An 18,158-nucleotide genomic window follows, 5' to 3' on the forward strand; every position below is an offset into this window, starting at 1 on the left:
GTGTGTGTGTGTGTGTGTGTGTGTGTTCTTATCACCAGAAAACTTTACGTCCGCTCGGTGTCAAGGAAAGCACTTCGGTGATGAGGTAAAAATGACTGCAAAAGGCTATTTTATTTTACTTATTATTATTATTATTTTTTAAAAAAAATATATTTTATTGATTTTTTACAGAGAGGAAGAGGGAGGGATAGAGAGTTAGAAACATCGATGAGAGAGAAACATCGACCAGCTGCCTCTTGCACACCTTCTACTGGGGATGTGCCCGCAACCAAGGCACATGCCCTTGACCGGAATCGAACCTGGGACCTTTCAGTCCGCAGGCCGACGCTCTATCTACTGAGCCAAACTGGTTTCGGCTACTTATTATTTTTTAAAATATATTTTTATTTATTTCAGAGAGGAAGGGAGAGGGAGATAGAAACATCAGGGATGAGAGAGCATCAGTGATCGGCTGCCTCCTGCACGCCCCACACTGGGGATCGAACCCGTGACCCGGGCATGTGCCCTGACCAGGAATCCAACCGTGACCGCCTGGTTCCTAGGTCGACGCTCTCGCCCTGCGCCACGCCGGCCGGGCCGCAAGAGGCTGACGCAGTCTCCCACGGGGAGAATTTCGGGCGCTCACCGCGGGAGAGGGACCCGGGTCGGCGAGACCCGTGTCTGTGCAGTGGCTCCCCCTCCCCCACTGGGCAGCTGAGCAAACCCAGAGGGCAGGTCCCCCCACGACTGCCTCGGTGTCGGGTGCGAGTGCGCTCGGCAGGCTGCCCGCGTCCGATGGGCCGGTTCAGGGACCGGGTTTCTCACCTGAGGGTCCAGCCGAGCTGCTTCTGGATCCGGTCCTGCCTGGCGGTTGGCGTCCCGTCTGCTCAGGGCCGGTCCCCTTTCGTGGCGCCCTGGGGGTGCGGGCGGGGGCAGCTCTGTTCGGCGGGTGGGCGCCCCGACAGCCTCCAGCCTCGCCCGTCCTGGTCTGGTCCTCCCCTGGGCGCGGACAGACAGCTGGTCCGGCTCCTCCTTCAGGGGAAGCAGTTGCCGGGAGTCGGAAACAAAGATGCGCTTTGACTGGGGAACAGCTGGGGGGGGTTGTCGGGGGGCGGCCACCTCCTCCCGCAGCTGCCGACCCAAGTTTGCCGCCTTTAACCCCTGGGGCCACCGGGCCCGCCGCCCGCCGCCCGCCCTGCCCGTCGCCCGGTAACTCCTTACTTCGTTTTTTGGTAAGAAACGCCTTCTTTGTGACTGTGGGACGGTCCTGGGTCCGAGGCTGCGTCGGGGCCATTGAGGGAGAGAGCGGTCCGTGCGTCCGTGCGTCCGTCCAGGGGGCTGCAGCGAACAAGGCCGCTCACACGCTGTGCCTTCTTTGTGGGACGCGGTGTCTGCTCCCCCGGGGGGTGGGGGTGGGGGGTCCTAGTGGCGGAGTTTCTGGGTCGTGTGCTGACCTCACGTCTAACTTCTAAGGAAACCACCTCTTGTCCAGTGTCCACACCACTCCCCCTCCCGTCTGCAGTGCGTGTGGGGTCCCCAGTCTCTGCACCCCGAGGGGTGTGTGTGGGGTCCCCAGTCTCTGCACCCCGAGGGGTGTGTGTGGGGTCCCCAGTCTCCGCACCCCGAGGGGTGTGTGTGGGGTCCCCAGTCTCTGCACCCCGAGGGGTGTGTGTGGGGTCCCCAGTCCCTGCACCCCGAGGGGTGTGTGTGGGGTCCCCAGTCTCCCCACCCTGAAGGTGGTGTGGGTCCCCTCCCCCGCCAGCACTGTCTCCTGAGTCTCGTCGCCGTCGTGTGGTTGGGTCCTGATTTCCCTCCTGGCACGGCCCTCGTCGCTCCCTGTGCTGTGGCCGCGGGTACAGCTTCTCCCGCAAAATGTCGGTTCCGACAGGTCCTGGTCCTCGGTCGTCTGCTCGTGGAGTGGGAGGGCTCTCTGTACATCCCCAGGTTTTCCAGATCTTTCCCCAGTCTGTGCTTCATCTCTTCGTTTTCCTAACGGTGTCTTCGAAGGACCAGCGTTTAAAGTTGGATGGAGTCCGAGTTGTCGATTCTGCGTGGACGATAGAGCCCTGCCTGTCGCCGGTGAATGACGGCGTCCCATGTTTCTTTTAACGTTGTTGGAGTTCCGGCCTCTCCGTGGGGTCTGTGACACTGCGAGTCACCGTGTGCGTACGGCAAGCATGTCACACTCGCGCCCGTGGGCCTCCTGCCTCGTTTATTTTGTGGCCCGCCGGCCGCGAGTGTGACACGCCTGGTGTACGGTGTGAGGTAGGGATCTCCGTTCACGCTTCTCACGGGCACGTCCAGCTGTCCCGGCACCCTGTGTGGGAAAGTCAGGTCTCTCCCCGCGCCTGGCCTCGGCCTGGCTGCAGGTCGGCGCCGTAGTGTGAGGCTTGTCCCCAGGCGCCAGGGCTGGTCCGTGGCCCCGTGTCCGCACCGAGGCTCCGGGCCGTGAGCTGGGCGGTCTCCCTTCACCTGGCGCCGAGGGCAGGCCTGGCAGACAGGCGTCTGGTCTCCTGGCAGGTCTGTCTCCGTGTCTCATTCTTCCCCGGGCCGGGAGAAGGCGGCCATCCTGGCAGGTGGCTGTGCTCGTGGGAGCCACCGGGGGTCTGGTGGGCGGGGTGCCCCCTGCACGAGGCAGGGCTGGGCCTGGGGAGAGTCCAAGCTGGTTTTTCACGGTGCGGGGTGTTCACGGCTCCTGCCCGCCGCCGCCGGGGCCAGGCCGGGGCAGCTGTACCTGGCCAAGCGCTCTCCTCCTCTCCCCCCCCCCCCCCCCCCGGTTATCTGGGCTCAGGGTGGCATTTAAATGGCAGCGTGCCAGGTTGAGGGACGCAGGGCTTCCTAAGGGGACCTTGGGCTCTCACTCCGGGTCATTCTAAGGGTTGGCTGAGTGTCCACGGGGCCGGGGCCCGGCCGGGTGCAGGACTGGGCGCGAGTCCCCGGGCCTTGTCCTCCGGGAAGGCAGGGGGCACTCGGGAGCCGGGAGGCGCGGCGTGCCAGGCCGATGGCTGGGACCCTCACGGATTCACCATTTAACCTCACGGTGACCACGAGGCTGGTGTCACAGACGAGGCGGTGAGCCCAGAGCAGCGAGCGGACGGCCCGGGCGCGTGGCTGTGGAGGGAAAGCCGGGATTTGAATCCTCCACCGGCACCGGGGTCGGCAGCACCGACGGGAAGGCCTTGTCCGGCTGGGCCCGGGGAGTGGGCGGGCGGCTCGGCCGCGGCCACGCAGCCACGGGCAGCAGCTCAGAGCTGGGGGTTGGCCCCGCCGTCCTGGTTCCGTGTCCACGTGCTTCCCCCGTTATCCAGACCTGTCCTCCTCCCCCCCCCCCAGGAGGCAGCGCCTGCCATGTCCCTCCTTTGTGTGGAGCCTGAGGCCAGCCCCCACGCCCCCCATGCTCTGCCCACTTCCTCCCAGGGAGTCCCAGCTGCTCCAGACAGGACGGCGTGAGGCAGGTGGTGCCCACCCTAGGCCAGGAGGAGACTGAGATAGAGACAGAGACAGAGACAGAGAGGGAGAAAGAGAGAGAGAGGGAGAGACAGAGAGACAGACAGAGAGGGAGAAAGAGGGAGAGAGTCGCAGAGAGAGGGAGGGAGGACCTGCCCCGGGCCCGGGAGCTCTGGGAGAGGCTGTGTCCAGGCTGGGAGGTGCCGCCACCTGGTGTCACTGTGGCCCAGCCGATGGAGAGGAGGGAGCAGCTGGGACTATGACCGTCTGGGTGGGAGGAGGGGCCAGCCCGCAGGCTCGGGAGGAGGACATGGGGCTGCACCCCGGGGGAGGCGCGGGGGCCTTGGGCGAGGAGGGTCCCAGTGGCGCAGGGCGCACGGGCCGTGGCGGGGGTGGAGCGCGGGCCGCGGCCCCGGCGACCTTGCCCTCAGGAGCCCCTTCACAGAGGACGCCGAGGCTCGGCCTGGCCTGCGGGTGAGGGACGGGCTGCGCTCCGACCGCCTCCTGGCCCTGCAGCCTGAGCCGCCCGCCTCCCTGAGCCGAGCTCCAGAACCTGGGGTCCCTCCCTGTCCTTGTCCCCGTCACGGGGGGCGGGGGTCCTGGGAAGCTGTTCCAGGATCGAGGCCCCTGCGATCCGTGTCCTGGGGGCGGCCCGCGCGGCTGGGCGTGGGCCTGGCGGGAGTGGACCGTGGGAGTCGGCTCAGGCGTGCCCGCACCCTGACATCCAGGCACGGCCCCATCCTCACGCCGTCTCCGTGGCCCGGCCCTGGGATGAGGCCTGTTGGGTGGCTGTGGGCCTGGTTCTTGCCCATCTGTCTCCTCAGCCCCTTGGGGTGCCTCCTGCGCTGAGAGCGTGGCCTGTGGTGCGTGGGCGTGGCCTGTGGTGTGTGGGCGTGGCCTGGGGCCTGTCCCCGGTGCCTTCAGCATGAAGAGGGGGCAGTGAGGGCCGGAGGAGCAGCCACTCTCCGGCAGCCTTTCCTCTCGGGATAAAGGCCAGCAGATCAGTAACAGGACCAAGAGCACGGAGTCTCCCTCCCTGTGGGGGGCCCTGGGCCGGCGACGCGTAGAGCCCACCCCCCGGGAGTCCCACACATCACACGCCTGCCAACCTCCACGTCCCTGCCAGACCCCCGCAGGCCATGCAGCCCCCACTCCTGGTTTGCTTTCTCGGCTCCACAGGGAGGTCACCGACTGGGCCCCCCCAGAAGCTGACCGAGCGGCTCTCGCCCCTGGAGGCTCTCACACCGTGTGCCCTGCCCCCACCGCGGACGGAGTCCCGCACACGTGCACCTGCCCGCCCCGTGGTCAGGCCCCCGCCCCGTGGTCAGGCCCGTGCCGGCCTCGGGGACACTGGGAGCCGCTGATGGTCCCGCAGTCGTGGGAAGATCACAGGCATCCGGGAGCCCTGGGGGGGTCCCCGCCTCCCGCCCACGGGCTGGAGGGCTGAGGCCGGGCGGACCAGCTGCCGGATCTCATGATCGCTCCGTGGGCCGCGGCGTTTAAAATAAGCAAGGTGCCGTTACCCACAAACATTCCATCCCGGGAGGTGACGGGGCTGGAGCGGCTCCAGGATCTCTGTCCTCCACCCAGACACCGGGCGTGGCCGCCCGGAAGGCCTGAGCCCGGTCACGCCTGCCCTGTGGGGACTGGGTGGCTTAGTGACTAGTGGGCAGGGTTCCCCAGACGCCTCCTCCATCCGGGCTTCTCTCTGGTCACCTGCAGGACGGCCCCCCTCGGGGTCCAGACTCGGGCGGGGGGCAGGGGGCCGACTCCAGCTTCCTACAAGCGAGTGTGGGGACCAAGGAGCCCTGATGGTGGTGATGGGGGAGGAATCCCAGGGGGCTTCTTGGCGGAGGTGAGGGCAGGCTTGTTCAGGTGGGAGAGACGGAGGAGGACGTGGCCCGGCCCGTGTCGTACCCGAGGAAGCGGAGCCAGGGAGTGGACGTGCCGGCCACCGTGTCCAGCCGGCCGGGGGGGAGGCCGTGCCGACCCAGGCCTGAACCGCAGGTGGGTCTGCGGTGGGCGGGCCCTCTCAGGCCCCAGCACGGCTCTGGCTTTGCTGCTGAAATGCCCCCTGGGAGCCACAGCCCGGTGTGACTGCGGGCAGCGTGTCCCCCTCCGGGAACGGGGTTTTTGAGGAGTCTCGGAGAGAGGCCTTGGAGGGGACCCGCCCCCCCGCCCCGACCTCTGCTGAACCCGAGAGTTGGGGGCCACCCACGTGCGGTTCCCGAGCCCTCGGAGCAGAGGCTGTGATGAGCTTTCCAGCTCCGAGCGAGCCGGCTCGTGTGGGAGGCAGGGGCCTCCGTGCCCATCCTCCGTCCCCGCTGGACCGGCTGTGAAAACCATCGCCGCCTTTGGGGTCTCCTGACCGCCCGGCCGGCCAAGGAAGCCGCGTGAGGGCGGATGCTGCCCGGGGAGGGCTGGCCCTTCCTCCCATCCGTGCGGCGGTGTGTGCGGCCGAGGCTGGCCCAGGTCGCCCTCCCTGTTTGTTGGGTGAATGAGCGACCCCCTGTCTGGTGGTCACCCCTTGAGCCGGGACTGCGTGTGCCTGGGTCCCTGTCCTCTCCCTGGGCTGACGCAGAGTCCAGCTCGGCCCCCCGACCGTGGGCTGCTCCCCGCCCCCGTGTGCCTCCAGGTGGGAGTGCGGGACGGGCTCTTGAGGAGCGGCTCCCGGAGCCCCCGCCCCCCCGGCAGGGAGTTGGTTTCCTCCTAGGATGGTGGCTGGCAGCGTCGTCTGCGGGGAGCCAGGGTTCCGTCCTGGGGGCCCCCCAGCCAGCGCGATGGTCACCCCACCCTCCCGACGTCGGGAACTGCCTGGTGCTGGTCCCTCTCATCGTTTATTCTCTAACGTCCGCGGGATCCGTGGTGATGGCCCCCTTCCATTTCTGGCGTTAGCGATTCTTGTCTTTTTTTGGGGTGTGTGTCGGGGTTGGGGGGGTAATCTGCCTCGATGTTTCTAGGATTTTTAAATCTTTTTAAAGAGCTGGCTTTGGCTTCGTGGACTTTCTCTGTTAGTTTCCTATTTTAAACCCCGCTGAGTTCTAACTGTAATGTTTTTTGTTTGTTTCCTTCTGCTTGCTTTGGGTTTAATTTGTGCTCATTTTTTCAGGTTCCTAAGGTGGGAGTTTAGGCATTTGATGTCAGAGCTTCTTCCTTTTCTAACGCAGGCACTCAAGGCTATAAATTTCCCTCTAAGTCCTGCTTTAGCTGCACCCTACGCGTTCTGATAAGCGGTGTTTTCCTTTTCATCGAGTTCCTCATCTCTCCTGCGTCCTCGGGGCTTCTTTGCGTTATTACGTGTGTTCTTCCTCGGCAGCTACTTCCCGTTTCCATGACGACACCCTGCACCGTGGCCACATCTTATCCACGGGGCGGGCAAGAGCACGGAAAACAACACAACAATGAATAAGCGGTGACACAGGAGTAAACCCTGTTTCGTGTACTCGCAGCTGTGAGCCTGGGTTTGCCCCACCCGCACGGTTAAACTGCTTCTTTGGTGAAAATGCTGAGGAGGAACGTGGAAGCCCTGCGGGTCCAAGGGCACGCGCATTTCTGTGCGTGGTTCTTTAAGAAATGTTTTTACTAGTGTTGATGTCAAAGAGGAAGGGAGAAGGAGGGAGAGAGAAACATCCACGATGAGAGAATCATGGATCGGCTGCCTCCTGCACGCCCCGCACTGGGGATCGAGCCCGCCACCCGGGCCTGTGCCCTGACCGGGAATCGATCTGTGACCTCCTGGTTCCGAGGTCGACGCTCAGCCACGGAGCCCCGCCGGCCGGGCTGGGCAGGTGCGTTTTGAAGGGAAAAGTGCGCGTTCGCCAGCCTGCCCCTTAGTCATGGCTGGGAAGAGAGGTGGGCGCGTGCCCAGGCCGTGGCCCGAAGCAGGGACAGCGCCGCGAGGCGGGCATCGGCCGGGCGGGCGGCGGTGCGCAGGGCCCGGCTCCGGGGAGGTATTACCGTAACGAGTTCGGGTTTTCTCAGACTTGAGGCGGAACTGCAAACGCGTTTCTTAAAGACCTGCTGTGTTAGAGCCCTGCTGTGGTGGTCCTGAGGAAACTCAGTTGTAAATGTGACCAGACGTGTCCGCAGGCCGAGAATCCCGGCCCGGCAGGGGACAGAGGCCGGGCTGGGCGGCCGGTGAGGGGGTCTGGGAGGGGCCCCCACAAACCTCCCCGGAGCCCCTGCCGCCTCCCTGGGGAGAGAACCCGTGTGAAGTAGAGAGAAGGGAGCCGCTGTTTAAGGACTTACCTACGTCTCTGGGGCCGGGAGCGGGAGGGGCGGGCTGTGGGTTCCGAGTTTGGGTGCTTCCTGCAGCTCAGCCTGACCGTCGCACAGCTTCCCAGGAGCCCCCCGAATTAGCCGGCGGGCAGGGCGCAGGCCCCTGAGCTCCAGGGTGCACCCCTACCTGCCGCCGGCTTCACATTTCTCTTTGGGGAGCCACGCGCCGTGGGTGGGCGCAGCCTCGAGGGTGGTCGTTGCATCTGGGGTGCGGACGCCGACCTCTGACTGCTGGGGTCCTCACCTCCCGCGGGCCGGCTGGGGGCGTCTCCGCCTCCGTCCACGCCACAACGAGATTTAGGAAATTACGTGGCAGCTGCCGTGGCACAGCCCTGGGCGTGGCCTCCGGGTGCGGCTCGCGGAGCAGCAGGTCGGGGCCTGGCGTCTAACGCGGAGGCGCGGCCTCGGATCCCGTTTCGGATCCAGCCGCTCGGGGCGCCTGCGACGGGAGCGCTCGTTCTCGGGGAGCCCCGCCCACGTGAGGGTGGGCAGCCGGTTGCTCCTTCGTTTCCTACGTTGGAGTCCAGAGCGGCGTTGGCAGGGTGACCCCATTTCTGTGAAAACCCGGACGGCAAACCCGCCCGGGGCAGAGGTGGGCCAGGAGGGCCCAGCCCCCTCCCTGGACAGCGGGGTCACGAAGCACTTGATTATTTATTTATTTAGGCTAACCCTCACCTGGGGTCATTGTCCCATTGATTTTTAGGGAGTGGAAGGGAGGAGAGACAGAGACACATCAGCTGGTTGCCTCCTGCACGCACCCCGACCGGGGCCGGGGAACCTGCCACCGAGGCCTGTGCCCTCGACCGGAATCGAACCCGGGACCCTTCAGTCCTCAGGCTGACGCTCTATCCACTGAGCAAAACTGTCCAGGGCGGACTTTATTTATTATTTTATTTATTGAATTTTAGAGAGAGAGAGGAAGGGAGAGAGGGGAAGGGAGAGAGAGAGAGAGACATTGATTTGTTGTTCCCTTACTCATGTGTTCATTGGTTGATTTGTGTATGTGCTCTGACCGGGGATCGAACCCACAACCTTGGCGTATCGGACGACGCTGTAGCCAGCAGAGCCTCCTGGGCAGGGCACGGAGGGTTGACTTCCTCCTTTTCCTGACGGGACGACCTTCTTCCCACAAGACTGAGCCCTGTGAGGGGAGGGGCGCCGGCCGGGCCCGCGGGTCTCACATTCTCTGTGTCTTCTTTCCAGCGACATATTCGACGCCATGTTCCCCGTCACACACATCGCCGGGGAGACCGTCATACAGCAAGGTAGGCCCCCGCCGCTGAGCGAGCCGACGGGCGTCGGGCTGTTCCCCCGAAGTTACTCATTTATCGGTTTATTTTTAAGATACGTCCTTACTGATTGCAGAGAGGGAGAGAGAGAGAAACATCAAGGATGAGAGAGGATCATGGGTCGGCTGCCTCCTGCACGCCCCACACTGGGCATCGAGCCCGCACCCCGGGCCTGTGCCCTGACGGGGATGGTGAGCCACGGCCGGGCTCACTGAGAGTCATTAATGTAACGTCTGTGTGTCTTCGGGAAAAGTCACCGACGAAACAGCAATTTCCCGAACAAGCGAACCCGACGTACTTCGGTGACCTTGATGTCAAGTCCATGACCTGAGCCCTAGGAACACGCCGGATGGGGGGTCGGGTGAGGTCCCCTCACAGGCATTGGGGACCGGCGGGAGGGGAGGTGTTGGCCGGCTGACGGAAGGGGGTTCGGAGGGAATGTGCACAGCGAAGCGCTGTGTTGTACCCGGACACACAGACCACTTTTATTTAAATGCTTTCGGTTAATCCTCACCCGAGGGTTTTTTCCCATTGACCTTCAGAGAGAGGAGGGGAGAGGGAACGACAGAGAGAAACATCGATGGGAGAGAATCACATCGATGGGTTGCCTCCTGCACGAGCCCCGACCAGGGCCCAGGCCGGGGAGGAGCCTGCAACCAAGTACGTGCCCTTGACCGGAATCGAACCCAGGACGGACTCTCTACCCACTGAGCCACACCGGCCAGGGCTATTTAAATACGTTTTAAAAACAGACGAGACCCAGGACTCCTTGGCCGGTGCAGGCGGCAGCGCGCAGAGAGGCTGCGAGACAAACAGGCCGCAGCTGTGTCCTTGGCGTGAACCGTTGTGTCTCTGTTGTTTCAGGGGACGAAGGCGATAACTTCTACGTCATTGACCAAGGGGAAGTGGATGTGAGTACCTCCTGGCCGGTGGGGGAAGTCGCCTCGGTCCACGTCCGTTTGGGGGTGACACCGGGTCCCCGGCAGGCTGAGGCCCGGAGGACCTTCCTGAGGGTAGATGTTCAGCCGAAGAGGAACCGTTGCGTTTAACAGCTGGTGGGGCGTGTGGCAGCGCATCTGACGGGCGCGTGCTGGCGGAGCTCCCGTGGGCAGCGCGTCCGCGTCTGGTGTCCGCGTCGGCGGGCCCGTCGGCGGCCGAGCGGCTGGGCGCGTTGGGTGTGAAGGCGCCGTCCGGCTCCCAGAATGTGGTTTCTCCTGGTTTTTACTGTTTATTTCTCCCACCCGTCTCAGGGGTTGGGGGACCCACACTTTTATGGAACTGCTATCCTTCAATCACGGTCGGGCCGGCCCCTGCCGCATGGCTCTGGGCGTCCCCCACTGGCTACACCCACAGTGCGCCTGGCAACAGCCCTCCGACGTGACCACAGGGCGTGGCCTGGATGCCGCTGCCTCTCGGTTCCTGCAACCCCTCGCCCGGGGCCTGTGCCGGGAGCCCCGCCCTCGGTGGCCCGTCAGCTCCCGCTTCTCCTTTCGTCCCCCCACACACTACCTGGGGGTCGGCACGGCAGGTGCCCCTCGGGCGTGGCCTCCGTGGTCCCCGCCGCCCTGCGTGGGACTGTTCTGGTGTGCACTTCGGCGTGGCCACGTGTGCTCGGCTGCCCCGGCAGTTTGGGATCCTGCCCTGGTGCACATGCAGGGTGTGTCTGCCAGACCCTGCAGCCGCCGCGTCCCAGGCTGGCCCCCCAGTCGCCCCGGGACCTCAGACACCAGCCCTGGGGACAGGGCATCTAGTGGCCTCCACGCCCCCCACCCCCTCCTTTGCAAACCGTAGCCCCTCGAGGTGGGCCCCTGCTGCCCGGGGAGGCCGCCCCGGCCGGGCCGCCCAGCCGGGGTGTTTCAGGGCTCGGCCTCCGGTTCAGCCGAGCTATTCTGGGGGACAGGGACTCATTATCTCCCCAGCAGCCCGTCTGTGTCCGCTGTGGCCGCGTTCTGGGAACCGGGCAGGCGGCCCTCGCTTCCGGAGGTGGTGGCAGAGGAAATGAGTCACCGTGGAGATCTCGGCGAGGTCACGCGCGTCGTCCGAGGGCCGCGGCCCGCAGCCGGGAGCCGGGGTCTCTGTGCGTGCCGAGCGCAGGCCCTGGGCCGGGCCGGCCTTCCTGTCCGGGTGGGGGGCGGGCTTCTCTCTCCCACCAAAGAGGGACACTGAGGCAGGAGCCGAGGGCCGCAGAGGAAGTGTGGAGGCGGGAGGCTCGGCTGTCAGCCCACAGAGCCCGCTCCCGCTGGCTTCACTGGGTTAAAAAAAACTCCAGCCCAGGAAACAGGGAAGACAGACGCGGGTGCGGCCAGGGCCCGGCTGGGCAGCCTCCTCAGCGTGGACGCTGGACGGCCTGCTTCAGAGCCGCTGGGCGGGGGTGGGAGGGCCCTGGGGGCGTTTGGGCTCCTTCCTGGTTCAGATCCAGCCCCCCCTCCGCCCTCGCCAACCCCAGACTCCCCGCTTCCCTTTGTTTGAGGGGCCCTGGCACAGCCCCCGTGTGCACTGGGGTGGCGATGGGGGTGGGAGGTGGACAGCAGGCAGGAAGCGCACGAGCGAAGGCCTTGCCTCTGGGGCTGCACCCCTCTGTCTCTCTGACCCTGCTCTGCCCTGCAAACCCCGGGGCCTCCTTCGAGGCCCTGCCCAGCGGCCCGGCTCCCCTCGCGGCCGCCCACCCGGCCGGAGCCCACGCGGTCCGGACCTTGGTTCCCACTGCCCCTCGCCCCGAAACGTGCTTCCCTTCCCTGCGTTCACGGAGTCACGGGTTCTTCCCGGTGCCGATCGTGTCCGGGAAGCTGGGCCGTGCTGAGCGTGCAAACCCGAGCTCTGCTGAGCGAGCAGGTGTGTGTGTGTGTGTGTGTGTGGGGGGGTACCCTTTTGCCCGGAGTTCTTTGCCATTTCTTTCTTTTTTTTAAAAAAAGATATATTTTTATTGATCTCAGAGAGGAAGGGAGAGGGAGAGAGAGAAACATCCATGATGAGAGAATCATGGATCGGCTGCCCCCTGCACGCCCCGCACTGGAGATCGAGCCTGCAACCCGGGCCTGTGCCCTGACCGGGAATCGAACCCTGACCTCCTGGTTCATAGGTCGACGCTCAGCCCCTGAGCCACGCTGGCCGGGCAGTTTCTTTCAAGGAGCCTGGGGCCCAGGTCGGGGTCTCCAGAGCTGTCCCCGGCCCTGTGGGCAGACAGCGGGTCAGGTACCCCGCGCGTGGGCCCGAGGCTCAGGCCCGTCACCTGCTGCTGGCACCTGAGCCCGGAGAACAGGCCGAATGAGACCACAGACCTGGCGCGGGCGTGGGGCTCGGTGGCCGTGGACTGTCTGGCCCTCTGTCCCCCCCCCCCCCGTCCTCGGTGGACCCCACACCTGTCTGTGGAGCAGAGGGGGACCCCGAATCTGCATGGGTGCCCCTGCTGCCCAGAGCCCCCCGAGGACCCAGCCTGGCCTGTTGGCGGGTGGGGCACCCTGAGTACCCCCTTCTGCGGGTGGGCGCTGCCCTCTGACCAGTGGTGCCCGAGGGGTCGGCCAGGTGACCGTGGTTGGAACCGTGGTTTTCCGGAGACGGTGGAGGTGCCTGCCGCGGCCTGTGTGTTGCCAGAGCTATAATCCACTTTCTAAGTATAAAAACACCTTCCGACTTGTTTTATTCCTGGAACGTGGCATCGCCACCTAAAAGGGCACTCGGCACCGGCCCTGCGGGCTCAGGAAATGCCAGTTCCTCCCGGCCTTTGTGTGGGGCTCTCATACCCCCCCCCCCCGCCTCCCCCCTCCTCCCCGCCCCATTCCCCCAGATTCCCCCCTCCCCCGCCGTTCCCCCGGATTCCTCCCCCCACATGGTCCCCGGATTCCCTCTGGTTTCACCCCAGGGTCTGGAAGGAGAGCCTTCGGCCCCCATGGTGGGAGAGGCCGCGTGCCGCGGCTGGGACAGGCGCCCGGGACATGGCTGTCTGCTCTGCGGGTCACGACGTTGCTCGGCGTTGGCCTGAGCCGTTCTGTTTTCTCGTGAGTGAAACACACACAATGTAGAACGTAAATCTGCTGTGTTGAGGATTTAAAAAACGTATTTTATTGGTTTCAGAGAGGAAGGGAGAGGGAGCGATAGAAACACCAATGAGGAGAGAGAATCATTGATCAGCCGCCTCCTGCACGCCCCCCACTGGGGATCGAGCTGCAACCCCGGCATGTGCCCTGAGTGGGAATCGAACCGTGACCTCCTGGTTCCTAGGTCGACGCTCAACCACGGAGCCCCGCCGGCCGGGCTGCGTTGATGATTTTTAGGTGCACAGTTCAGGGGCCTTGAGCACATTCACACCGCTGTGCAACCACCACCACCAGCAGCTCCGGAACTTTCCATCTTCCCAGCCTGAGACTGTCCCCATTGAACACTCACTCCCCCTCCCCCAGCCCCTGGCCCCACCCCCCTACTTCCCGGCTGTGAATCTGAGGACCCAGGGGCCTTGTAGGGACCAAGTGTGTGTCCTTGACGGCGGATTTCCCCAGCACATGCCCTCCAGGCTCAGGTGCACGCAGCGTGTGTCAGTTTCCTTCCTGCGTGAGGCCGAGTGGTACGCCGCGGTCTGGATGGACCCCACGGCTTCTCCGTTCGCCCACCGGTGCCCACCTGGCTGCCCCCACCTGTCGGCTGCCGGGAATGCGCAGCTGGAACGGGGGTGTGCAGGGCCCCCCCCCCCCAGGCATCTCCGTTAATTACCACGCGGGTCCCTGCGTGGCCGTGGCCCAGAGCTGGCTGGGATATTTTCCTGCAGCACCTGGGTGCCTTCCGGCCTGTCTCACCCACAGACCCTTGGGGCCCCCGTGTGCGTGGGGTCGACGGCATAGGGCAGGCGGGGGACCCTGAGCCACGATGGGTTTGGGGTTCCATTGGAGGGAGCCTGCCCGGCCACCTGCCACCCCGAGGGGTGGAGAAAGAACCCCCGTGGCTGTTCCACGTGCCCAGTGCCACAGACAGGAGCTTTGGGGGGAACGCCTTTGCCAGGGGTGGCGCCTCGAGCAGGACCCAAACAAACCAGCTGCCAGGTGCTCGGGCTGAAGGCCGTTGGGGGGCCTGGGGTTCCTGTGGGAGGAGCAGTGTCGATGGGCTCCAGAGGAGCAGGTGGCGTGGCTGGGGCGCCTCCAGGGGCCGCGGGGAAGGCGACGTTCCCGGGCCAGGTGCCCACGCACCTGCACGGACGCCCCACTCCTGGTGGGGGAGCCGGGGAGGCGGCAGGAGACGGGCCGTGAGCTTTTGTCAGCACCTGAGAAAGCACTCGCAGGGCCTGCTGCCGCGGGCGTGACCTTCACCCCGGCTGTGGCGACGGCGCAGGAGCTGGGGCGGGCCTGTGTCTGCCTCGGCCACGTGGGCCGCTCAGGTGACTGGCTTCTTGCGTCCAGTTCCCCAGACAGCTGTTTCAGCTGCGTTTGCTTTCTGTGGAGTCTGGGCTGGGGGGGCAGGCGATGGAGCGAGACAGCGGGTCCTCCCCCACCCCGGCACCCAGCTTCTCCTGGCAGTTTCCCCAGTTCTCAGCTGCCCCAGCTGCCTGTCCAGCTGGGCATGACCAGGTGGGCACAGCCAGGTGGGCACGGCCAGGTGGGCACGGCCAGGTGGACACGGCCAGGCGGACACGGCCAGGTGGGCACGGCCAGGTGGGCACGGCCAGGTGGGCACGGCCAGGTGGGCACGGCCAGGTGGGCACGGCCAGGTGGGCACGGCCAGGTGGGCATGGCCAGGCGGGCACGGCCAGGTGGACACGGCCAGGTGGGCGAAGTCCTCAGTTCTGCTCTGCACCTGACGGCCTGTGCTGACAGGGACCCAGTGCTGCCTGTGGCGGCTTCTGGGGTTTCATGGAGGAGGTTGCTGTGCCTTCGCTCAGCATCGTCTCCTGCTCCAGCCACGTCGGGTCAGAGCGTGTCCAACCCGAGCCTCTGTCAGAACCGCCGGCTACAGACTGGCTGCTGGGCCCTGTCCCTGGCGTCCGACGTCCACAGGTGCCACCGGCCCCAGCCGGCTCTTCGGTGACCTGGTCGGGGCCTGCGCTCCTTGCTGCCCCCGCAGGCTGCCCGGCTGCTCTCCACACGGCACTGGGGCACAGATGTAAACCATGGCGGGCCCACTGGGCCTCCCGCGGCTCCCGGAGGAACGGCCGCGCTCTCCCTGCCCCGGGCAGCTCCCCACGCGCTGCGGCTGCATCCAGGGCCTGCGTCCTGGCCCTCCGCTCAGACCCTCTCTCCACAGTCTGAGCATGACCTTCCGGAAGCCTCCGCCCGTTCTCTCCTGGCTCGTCGGTGACGAGTGTGTGTGCGTGCCCTCGTTGCCCACAGCCTGTCTCCGGGGTGGGCAGTGTGTCCCGGGAGCCGGACTCACCGGCCTCCTGCTGGCCCCACGCGCACGGGGCTCCGGGCCTCGGCAGCTCGGGCCGCTGTGTGCACGGACGGATGGACGGATGGAGGAAGGAATTAGGGATGGACGAACGAAAGGACCGGACGGCCGGCGGGAGCTCTGGGTTCGACCAGAGAGGCCACAGTCGGGGTGATCGCGTACACGTGGCCCGGGGGCCCTCCCACCGTTTTTCTTGTAAAAGAAGCAGAAAACAACAACAAAATGAAACAGAGCAGAAGCGGCCCTGTGCGTGCCAGCTGGGGCAGGGCCGGCACGCGGCGGGCACAGAGGCCACTGTCCGGGAGACACGGCCTTTTGTGCTGGGGCCGCGTCCGGTCGCACAATGCCGTCCTCTGACTCCTCGCGGGCGTGCAGCCCTGGGCGCTGGGTGTCCACCGCGGGGCCCAGGTCCCCGTCCCGCCCCCCGCCCCGTGGGGGATGTGCCCTGGGGAAGGGGGCGCAGCCGTCACGCTGGCTCTGCTGCCTCACCCCTCTTCCTGGGTCCCTGGGCCGTGCGGTGGGTGACGGGGCGTCCGGCCTGCCCCGCGGCCGTCCTGGGCGTGGCCGCCTGGATTCTGGGTGTGAGGGGAGAAGCCACCTCCCCGGGCCCCTGAGCTGCGTCCCCTCACGACGCGGGGCCATCACGACGCGGGGCCTCCGCGGGGACAGCGCGGAGGGGCCGGCGGGAGGGCCTTTGGGGACAACCCCGGAAATCCACGTGCCGCCTGGGATGCAGCCATGGCCGCCCAGACGTCCCCGTGCGGGAGGGCCACGTGGGAGCCCAGGCCGTGTGCGTGCCGGCGTCTGGGTCACAGCCCAAACCGGAACCGCCGTCACCCCAGGGCCGGCCCCCGCTGTGTGGCCGAGAAGACGAGGGGCTGGGCCCGCTCACCGGCCCGGTGGCAGCGGGGATTTGCTGCGCGATCCCTTAATGCACGTGGGTCCTTACGGACCTGTCCCTGGCAGGGGCTCTAGGAGACCCCACACTGACCTGAGCGGTGGGAAAACGAGCCGCACACCCGGGTTCATGCGCGTTGATGTTTGCGGGCGCAGCTCCGCGGTCGGGGTTCCCGGGAGCACGGGCGTCGGGAAGACCAGCTGAGGGGCCCGAGGTGCCAGCACTGGGCTGTACCCTGACTTGTCATCGCCCCTTCTGCCCCCCCCCCCCCCGGCTCTGGGCTCGTGGAGAAGACGAGGCGGAGCGTGCTCTCTGGTCCCTTCTGCCCCGAGCCCGGGATGGGCCCTCGTCCACGCTGCCTCCTGGGAGGACGGACAGCGTGTGCGGCTCCCTCGGGCCTGGCCAAGTGGCCGGCGTTTCTTCTTCCCGTGACCGGCTCCCCTCTGGGCGGAGGGCACTGTGGGGGCTGAGGCGAGGCTGGGAGCAGGCCGGGTCCCGGGTGGAGGTGGGAAGGCTCCCCGGGTGCAGGCCCTGGGGACGGACGCCGGACGCCGGACGCCGGACGCCGCAGGAAGCTCTGCCTCGTGTTCCCTCGAAACTTCCCGGTCGGCAGGCATCACCTGCCCGTTCTCCTCAGCTGGGCGGCTCTGGGCACCACTTACCACCGAGATAACGACGCGTTGATTTCGACAAGAATGCCTTCCGTGACTCATCGAGCCCGTTCTCCCCCAGGCCGCGCCCACTTCCCAATGGGGGCCATTCTTCGTGCTCATTGACACGCGGAGGGAATGAACAAAGCCGCTTTGTGCCGTGGACGTGGCCGCTCTGCACAACCCACAATCCACGCTGTTCTCGCTCGGATGCGGGGCCTGCGCCGGGGCACAGGGGGAACGCGGTGCAGCCGCACCCTCGCGGCTGAAAGGGAATCTTGTCTGGCCTCTCGGCGGGGCCTGGCCGGGCCCATTGACGGCAGGGGAGGACGGCCGGGGAGAGACCCAGGCTGCGGGGTGGGGGTGGGGCCCCGGGGCGGGAAGAGGAGGCAGTTGATGAATGAAGAGGCGGGAGCCTGCTATGGGAGTGCTGTGACTCATCGGTGTGCAGTCAGGGAAACTGAGGCGAGCGGGGCCCATCTCGAGTGGATGGGGGACCGGGTGGCGATCCCCCTGGGCAGCTCTCACCTCCAGCCCCCGGCCGTCCCTCAGCCTTGACCAGAGGCCGCCTGCCTCTGGGGGATGGGCAGGGCTCTGGGGATTGAGCAGGGCTGTGGGGGCGGGCACCATGGCCAGGGTTGGGGGGACGGGAAGGGTTGGGGGATTGAGCAGGGATGCAGGGTGGGCACCGTGGCCAGGGTTTGGGGGGATTGAGCAGGGCTGCGGGGCGGGCACCGTGGCCAGGGCTGGGGGGACGGGCAGGGCTGTGGGGATTGAGCAGGGCTGTGGGGGCGGGCACCATGGCCAGGGTTGGGGGGACGGGAAGGGTTGGGGGATTGAGCAGGGCTGCGGGGCGGGCACCGTGGCCAGGGCTGGGGAGGAGAGCACGGCGTTCCACCACCAGCCAGGGCCTCCGGTGGCGGCTATGTTGTCCCTGACCCCACGCGTCCTGTGACCTTTCTCATGCTGCCCCAGGTGTACGTGAATGGGGAGTGGGTGACCAACATCAGCGAGGGCGGCAGCTTCGGGGAGCTCGCGCTCATCTACGGCACCCCCAGGGCCGCTACCGTGAGAGCCAAGACCGACCTGAAGCTCTGGGGCATTGACCGTGACAGCTACCGCCGCATCCTCATGGTGAGTGGCCTCGGGCGCCCCAGGACCCGGCCCCGAGCCTGAGGAGTAGGGGGAGGGAGGGCTTGACTTCCCAGCTCTGTGGGCAGGGCCTGCGAGCTGGTGGATGTGGAGGGG

General features: G+C 66.2%; 1 protein-coding gene across 3 annotated transcripts in view; it reads left to right on the plus strand.

The window, feature by feature from the left end:
- The window catches only part of PRKAR1B (protein kinase cAMP-dependent type I regulatory subunit beta), a 61,799-nt gene that overhangs the window by 24,873 nt on the left and 18,768 nt on the right, over positions 1-18,158 (plus strand). For all 3 annotated transcript variants that reach the window (XM_054718282.1, XM_054718283.1, XM_054718281.1), the window contains exons 5-7: positions 8,908-8,969; positions 9,858-9,904; positions 17,886-18,044. In XM_054718282.1, the coding sequence (XP_054574257.1) occupies positions 8,908-8,969; positions 9,858-9,904; positions 17,886-18,044 (268 nt within the window). The remainder of the gene's footprint in view (positions 1-8,907; positions 8,970-9,857; positions 9,905-17,885; positions 18,045-18,158) is intronic.

The sequence above is a fragment of the Eptesicus fuscus genome, chromosome 6 (genome assembly GCF_027574615.1).
Source record: "Eptesicus fuscus isolate TK198812 chromosome 6, DD_ASM_mEF_20220401, whole genome shotgun sequence".
Classification (NCBI taxonomy): domain Eukaryota; kingdom Metazoa; phylum Chordata; class Mammalia; order Chiroptera; family Vespertilionidae; genus Eptesicus; species Eptesicus fuscus.